Below are 8,356 nucleotides of genomic sequence, written 5' to 3'. Positions count from 1 at the left end.
AGCGACGACCCTCCTTACTTTGAGGTTTAATCCAGAGTAGTTCGCGGTCTCTTTCAGCTAAACCTTTCCCTCTTAATTAATAGCATATCGTCCTTGTGCACAACTTTTCTTCTCTCTTGCTTAAGTGATTAGCAACTCTCTGATGGTGCGATACTACTAACGCCTAGCCCATCCCAATCCAATAAAACTCCGGTGCACTGATCACGTGGCGCCACCGTACCGCGCTGCCACCTTTGAGCGAGCCTCGACGGGAGGGAGAGTGGGCACATGGGTGCGCGCGCCACAGGTGGGCGTCCCGACGAGAAGGACCACAGAGGATCCCAAACTACGGTTTAAGGTTGGCCAGGGACCAGCTTGGGTATGGGGCGGGGAGGGTCGGCGTCGGATTATTTATGGCCCGGCTTTTGAGCCCATCACAGGGATCGGCGAGCGAGTACGGAGCGCTGGTCCTTGGAGCTAGGATTTGGTGTTAGATCGATCGGGATGCCAGTGTACATAGACTAGAGACATTTTAGCATGGGTCTGGCCGTTGGACCAAGGGTACTTATGTACTATATATGTCCGCCGCACAGCTCAGCCATGCCGACGCCGCGATCGATCTCCTGTTGGTTTCTGGACTGCTTGAGATGGCTCTGGAATTTGCAGGAACCAAAGCAGGTAGTAGTACGAGCCTGATCAAGTTTCCAGACGATGCACATCGGGTGCAAGAAAAATCGTTTTAGCCGGGGAGAATTGCAAACGGATGTCTCAGAGAACCGAAGCAGGAGGCCATGGATGTGAGAAGCGGAATGTGTTTTCTTTTTGGCAGGCCCGAATTGATGGTTTTACTGAAGAAGATAGACGAGGAAATATCGTCTTCAGGACGGGCTTTCGGTTTCAACCGCAACTGTTCCGAGTGCCTGTCAAGGCCGGGAGTCACCAATCAGCTCACCTCACCTCGGCCCCGATGGTTCCATGTGCCTTTCAGCGCCCACGTGAATGCGGGTGCCAACTTGCGTGCGGTCTCGTCTCCTTTTGAGGTATGGATATGGTTCCCAGATTATGCTATTATGGGCAGCAGCACTCCCAAAGTCTAAACTAGCACTAGTCCTTTTTTTCCATGCACAGCCAGACAAAATTTGGGGAGTTGGGGTTTGAGTGCACGACATATTCGCAGTACATGCAGGAGCAATTACGATGCTACGAACACCAATTTTGGGTATCACGAAAACTTGGCCAAGCACCAGTTTTGAGATGGTAGACCACGACAGGCAGCCCTGTGTAGGGAATCGAGTTTATATGCCGCCAAGCATCCCTGTAACCAACAGCAGCTCAAACATGTGTTGGCGACAGCTAAAAGGAGAAGGAAACCAGCAGCGAAAGAAATACTCCTATCAGATAGGGAAATATCAAGTCTTCCTTCATTGCTAGGATTAGATGTCCACAGCGTGTTAATTGCAACACAACAGTGACTTCCGCGTCGGCAGAGACTGGGGAAGCATGCTAGTTAAGCGTTAATACCACAAAGCTCAAGCACAGGTAAAGAATCATTTCGGTTGTATATTCCTTCTGCAGGTCGATCTATCTTACAGGTCTTGAGGAACTTTTTCACTCTAACAGATGTTACAGCATTCCCCTGACCAAGTTTTGCCCCCATTGAAAAAACTAGGAACAGAATCGGAACTATCCTCTTTGTGGCCTCCATGGATAAATGGGTAAACGAAAGAACATGTGTTCGGGTTCACATCACGATGCGGAGAACGGCGAGTCCAACGGCTGATATCGAAACGATGGTACCTATGCAGTATTTGATGACATCATACTTTGCTGCCTCCAGCTGGGCCTTCAGTGAATGAATTTCCTGCAGAAACAGAAGGATCCAGTTATGTCTATGATAAAGTGGTGATGCCAAAGGCCCACACATGCAGGCACTTTTGCTCACCTTGTCAAGCTTTGTGGTGAGATCTGTGGTTTCTTCATTCTGCTTGGCGAGCTCATCACGTATGCGCCTGGAGCAATCATGTTTTAATCATATAACACCGACAAAACAATCTTAATAATTGTGACAGAAACATGACAAAGACAGAGCAACCACTGGAATTGTCATGGAAGTAAATAAGTAATGCCCAGTGTAAGCACTAATAGATGAAACTACTTTGTTTCATTTTCAAAAGGTCAATGGGGGTCAAGGGGAAGAAGAATTAAGGTTCCCACTTGCTGCTAGCCTGGCCTGTTCTAGAAAAAAGTTCGTTCTCCGACTCCCATAACTCATTTATGCTTCAAAAATCAACTAGAATGTAATTAAAGTCTTAATATACCATTAATCATTTATGCTTTAAAAATCAACTAGAATGTAATTAAAGTCTTAATATACCATTAAGTATTAAAAAGTGGCACTGGAATTCTTAAGATTATAAATATAAACCTAGACACTTAATGGTGTATTAAGACAAGAGTTAATATGCTACTTGCATCCTGACCATCCAAGAATTTTGTCAAGAGAAATTATGAGCAGCCCGACCAAAAAGTAAAAGGTGAAAGTTCATACAACAAACCGAATTTAACCTTAAACACTCTAGGTTGGACCTAAAACTTGAACACTGACTGACAATGTTTTGTTACGCATAGAAGTGATCAATAATTGCATAGAATGATAGAACAGACAAGCAGTCCAAATTAAAGGGCACAAGGCCACAGACAGACTCAAAGACGATGGCCACGTATACATCAGACAATCTTAGAAGTGAGAAGTTTAACAATTCCTCAATTATTTATTCTTACATAAATTCAAATAAAGTATACTTTCTGATGCTTCAATAGTCAGCGAGAGCTGTTACATAGATGTGTCTTGGTCAGATAAGACAAACAAAACAATCTTAATTATTGTGGCGGAAATGTGATAAAGACAGACCAACACTGGAATTGTCATTTTTAAATAAGTAATGCCCAGTGTATAAACACTAATAGATGAAACTACTTTGTTTCATTTTCGAAAGGTCAATGGGGGCTAAGGGGGAGAAGAATTAAGGTTCCACTTGCTGCTAGCCTGCACTATTTGGAACTATTCTACAAAAAGTTCATTCTCCCATAACTCATTAATACTTCAGAAATCAACTATAAATGTAATTAAAAACTTAAAATGCCATTAAGGGTTAAAGGGTGGCAGTGGAATTCTCAAGATAGCAATATAAATCTAGACAGTCCGGTTAATCAATGTCATGACTCAACATGTGCAGTAAGATCAGCAAGGCAAGAGTTAATGATCATGTATGCTACATGCATCCTGACCATCGGAGAATTTTGCTAAGAGAAATTATGAGGAAACCGACCAAAAGTAAAAGGTGAAAGTTCAATACAGCAAACCGAATTTTATCTTAAACACTCTGTAGGTTGGTCCCAAAACTTAATAGTTAAGACACTGAATGGCAATGTCTTGTTACACACCGAAGTGATTAATAATTGCATAGAACAGATAAGCAGTCCAAATTAAAGGCCACGAGGCCAAAAGCTCAAAGATGCTGGACACAGACATCAGATGGTCTTAGAAGTGAGAAGTTTGACCATTCTTTGATTATTTATTCTAAACTATGATTTCTGATGCTTAAATAGTTAGCAAGACTGTTAGCCAATTGCAAGGATAGTGCGTGCAGCATATAAAAAAATAGATATGTAATCTTACCCTCTTTCAAGGTTCAGATCCAACCGCTGCCCTGCAGTGACCTTGTCAATCTCATACCTGTTTCACACAAAATAACCATTAGGTTGAGTATGCAATTTAAAATTTGTGGTATAAACAGCTCATGAATGCAGAAGTTCATACTCACTTCAGTTCACTCCTCATCTTATCAATGTCTCCACGGAGTTTTTCAGTCTCCCGCTGTAACAAAGAGAAATGGTTTTCCTGCATACAGAAACTTCCCACTCATGAGCTTATTTAGTAAAAAATAAGAACACAAGTTCTGACTAACATGGACAATTGTAAGTCACATGTTGTAGTAATTATTAAACATATTTTTGCTCCAACCAAACTCCATATAGAGAAATAAGTGCATGAGAAAGGTTCAACAAAACAGAAGTTACAAATACCAATAGATTGAAAAAGGAGTTTATGACCTGCAATCAATGCAAATATGGCCCACACAGAATGTGTTGCATTGGCACCAGTGATCTTTAATTAGCCTTTTCGTCAAGTCTTTTTGGCATGTACACATGTTTCTACAATGCTGAGCATTTCCATTGCAAGCACCAGTGATCTTTAATTAGCCTTTTGGTCAAGTCTTTTTGGCATGTACACATGTTTCTACAATGCTGAGCATTTCCATTGCAAGCATTGTGCAAAGCAAAACAAAACTGAAAGTCAATAAGCCACACAGCAGTAACATCCAGACAGCACTTTTAGTTTATTCGCTGAATAAGCTATTTTTTTCTTCTTTCCTTTGAAATCTACTGATCAACATATCCAACACCGTCGAGTGAGCACGAAAACATCTCTAAGGAGTGACTTATTAGTAGAATGAGAGTTCATGAGTTCAGTGGAGAGTCTCAGTTCTGCCCCGCAACATTGGTTAATTAGCTGAACAAGAGTTCATTGCCATGGAAATATTAATCACTAATCATCATACTTTCAAGAATCAAGAACACTAAAGATTGGAAATAGTATACATTTGCGTACTAAATGGCAGAAATGCAGGTTGCTAAACTTTGGCTAAAGGATAAAGATCAAAATAATCCTTTCAAATCTACGGATCAACAAATCCAAAGCTGTGGGGTGAGTACGAAAATATTTCTAAAGAGTGACTTATTAGAGGAATGGAGAGTCTCAGTTCTGTCTCCGCAATATTGGTTAATTAGCTGAATGAGAGTTCATTGCCATGGAAATACTAATCACTAATCAGCGTACATTTTCCAGAATCAAGAACACTACATATTATAAATACTGTACATTTGAATACCAAATGGCAGAAATGCAAGTTAATAAACTTTGGCTAAAGAATAAAGATAAAACAATCCTTATATTGTGTTGAAGATTGTTTAGAGATTTGGTAGCATTTGCAGGTTCAAACAAAACTTTATCAGAAAAAACAAACATCAATGTGAACCAAATTATCCTTTAGGTGAAACAACAGGATAGAACATGTGAATACATGTACTCCATGGTAAGAGCTAGAAAAACCTACTAATCTCACTTCTACAAGGTGAGATGTTAATGAAAAAACAAATTATGGCAGACTATGTAAGAGATAACATTAATTAAACAAGAAAAATAAAATGTACATGTGAAGGACACGAAACAAGCCAATACTGTCAGATTAGACGCTTCTACAACACGGGGAGTCCAAAACAGTAAAGTGCCAACAACAGTAACCTAATAGGTCTATTAAGATCAAATAGCACAGAATGATTGGGCATTGGAGCAAACGGTGACCCCAAACCCTAATTACTACCTCCGTTCGGAATTAACTGTCACTGAAATGAGTGTATCTAGACGGGTTTCAGTGTGTAGACTCACTCATTTCAGCGACAGTTAATTCCGAACGGAGGAAGTACATGCCAACTATTTGCACAAACCAATCGTTATAAGCCAAATGAGGGCTACTTCTTCCAACTACCAACATACAATCACGAAATGAAGTAATGCAGGATAACCCAGAGAGAACAATGCTAAGTAGAACTTGTACAAGCTAATGATGAAGTCCTAATTACATACGAACCAAGCTATTTGCACAAACAAAACGCTTATAAGCCAAATGGGGGCTACATCTTGAAGGTACCAACAGAAAATCACAAAATGGAGTAATGCAGAATAACCAAGTGAGAAACAATGGCAAGTAGAAACTGTAGAAGCTATATGATGAAGTTCAACAGAAGGGCAACAACAGCCATAAGAACAACAGCTTCTACAAACGTCAGTGGTCATCAAATTCACATCGAACAAACAGTTTGGTTCCAAGCATACCTGCGAGCTCTGCACTTGCGACTTGAACTTGGAGATATTGGCCTCCTGCAGCATCTCACTCTGCACACGGCAAATCAAAAGCAGGAAACAGATGAGTAAGCTGTCCATCCCCACCAGAAATACAGTCAGAAGGTGACTGGCGTTACCTTCTGCATCTCGGCCTTGGAGACGAAGGACTCGGAGATGCTCTCGAGGCTGTCGTTGAGGACCTCCGTGATGGCGGACGTGATGGCCTCCGCCTGCTTGGTCGGGACGCCCTGCGACTCCAGCTTCCTCACCTGCGAACCAACGCGATGACCCACGCGCGCACGCGATCTCAGCATTGCATTTCGTCGAGCACCTCGGGGGCGCCAATTCCCACAAACAGCGGCCATTCCGTAGGCGGATGGCAGTAGTAAGCGTGGCAGGTGAAGTAGGTTACCAGGGCGAGGGTGTCGACGAGGAAGGCGCGGCGGCCGTTGGTCTTGACGAGCTGCGAGATGCTGCGGGCGGCGGCGGGGCCGGCCCACCGCGTCGGCCACTGGTGGTGATGGTTGTGCAGGAGCAGGCCGCGCCTGCACGCCGCGGCGGCCGCTGCGGCCATCTCCTCCCCCCCGCGCGAGGCGTCGACCGGAGGAGACGGGGGCGCGTGGGCGGAGGAGGCGGACGGGGAGGGGGGCGGGCGGGGCGCGGGGTCGGTGCGGGGCGGTCGGGCCGGGCTATAAGCGGGCGGGCGGTGCCGGATTCGGGCGGCTCAGCTTGGTTTGAGGGAGGGTGGCGGTGGTGGGGTTGGAGGCGGGGGCGGTGCTAATTTGGGAAAGGTGGGGAAGGGAGACGGTGGGAGGCGGAGGAGGTCGGGAGGATGGCAAGGCGTGGAGAAGAAGAAGACGCCGAGGACCCAGGGGGGAAAGCGGAAGAGGAGAACGTGTTTGGGAAGAAAACTAGCAACCGCTTCCGTGCTTCGTGTTTGTTCCCCCTTCACGTTTGTTGGTTTCGTGAAACAGCCCTCGGTTCTACGCGTGGTGCGGTGCAGCTGCTATTCTTTCTCTTTCGTGGGTTTTTTTGCAAATGTTTCGCAAGTCCTAGACGTGACGCAGAATATTGTTGAACAACCGGAATCTGAAACAGTGCGGTTACGCGGAGCGAAATCTATTTAATTTTCTTTTTGCGGGAAATCTATATTCGTTACAGAATGCAATCGAATGTAGTATTCCCAAAAAAAAAAAGGAATCCGATGCAATGTGCATGCCAAAAAATGCCACCCTGGTCTGGTGACTGGTGGTGGTCTCCCAGCCTGGTCCGCGTTGGTCCGACCCGACCGGTTGGGTAGGGCGGCCACGGGCTGGTGACCGGCGAAGTGGCGGACGATGATGATTTGACGGTGATGGAGTATTGGATTTGCTCGGGTAAACGTGTTCAACGAGGCAAAATGCTCGTCTCCTTGGCTGACTCGCACGGGTCCCCATCCACGGACGATGAATCCACCGGCCGAGTCCGCGTCGCCCGCGCTTCCCTAGGCGTCGCCGTCCACGCTTCGACGTGCGCCTCGCCTCGCCGCGTCTGCCCAGCACCATACGAGCAATGGTTTTTTTATTTTATTTTAGTGGTCCATACGAGCAATGGTAGGTAGCCCACGGGACCTCCACGCGTCGCCTGCACCACATGGGCCGGGGCGCCTGGCCCAGCAAGCACAGTCAAAGCTAGCGACAAAAGCTCACGCCTGTTTTTTTTTCATTTGGGTCTGTTTAATTTTAAGTTGAAAAAGTCATGAATTCAAACAATTGTGAATTCAAAAATATTCATGAATTTATAAAAAATGTTTACAGGTTTGAAAAGTGTTCATGAATTCAAAATATTGTTCATGAATTGTAAAAATATTCCAAAATCAACATAAGTTCATGAATTCAAAAAATATAATCACAAACTCAAGAAAAGATCATGAATGAAAAAATCAATCCAACCTTCGTCTAGGTACAACAATAGTTGCCTTGTCCACCATCTTTTTCTCGAGGTGTTTCACATCTTTGATCCCACCTTTCAGCTGCTCATGTACTTCCTTCTACTTGCCTTTCTTCAGAACACACTTGAAGCACTGTCCACTTTTTGAAACAGTACGCTTGGCGTACGCCTTGCAAAATCGGAGCTATGAGAGTCTGCCTCCGAATGTGACTCGGTGATGCTAACCATGGTATGATCCGGATAATAATTGTTTATAGCGATATACAACACAAGACATCTAACAAATAATTATCAGGTCGCCTAGTGGTTTAGTACGTACGGGGTCACTGTTATCCGAATGGCAACGGATTCAGGATACAACCTTCAAACAAATTATAAAACATTCACATTACAACAAAGGCTCACACTGATAGAGTTCGGAACTGATCTTACTCATAACATCAGTTCAAAGTATGCTACATTGATCTGAACTACCCACTTCAC

The 8,356-nt window shown here is 44.3% G+C and overlaps 1 protein-coding gene across 1 annotated transcript; it reads right to left on the bottom strand.

Moving 5' to 3' along the window:
• Positions 1 to 1,519: 1,519 nt before the first annotated feature.
• On the bottom strand, positions 1,520 to 6,790 carry LOC125521194 (protein FMP32, mitochondrial). Its single transcript, XM_048686252.2, has 7 exons — positions 6,357 to 6,790; positions 6,082 to 6,213; positions 5,936 to 5,995; positions 3,804 to 3,880; positions 3,659 to 3,715; positions 1,922 to 1,988; positions 1,520 to 1,840 (listed from the first exon to the last, which is right to left on the bottom strand). The coding sequence occupies exons 1-7, from the start codon at positions 6,516 to 6,518 to the stop codon at positions 1,721 to 1,723; spliced, it is 675 nt and encodes a 224-aa protein (XP_048542209.1). The 5' UTR covers positions 6,519 to 6,790; the 3' UTR covers positions 1,520 to 1,720.
• Positions 6,791 to 8,356: the final 1,566 nt, after the last annotated feature.

This window comes from Triticum urartu, chromosome 7A (genome assembly GCF_056163025.1).
Source record: "Triticum urartu cultivar PI428250 chromosome 7A, HENAU_Tu73, whole genome shotgun sequence".
Taxonomy (NCBI): domain Eukaryota; kingdom Viridiplantae; phylum Streptophyta; class Magnoliopsida; order Poales; family Poaceae; genus Triticum; species Triticum urartu.
The sequence above is the reverse complement of the archived record's forward strand: the minus strand, read 5'-3'. Positions and strand labels throughout refer to the sequence as shown.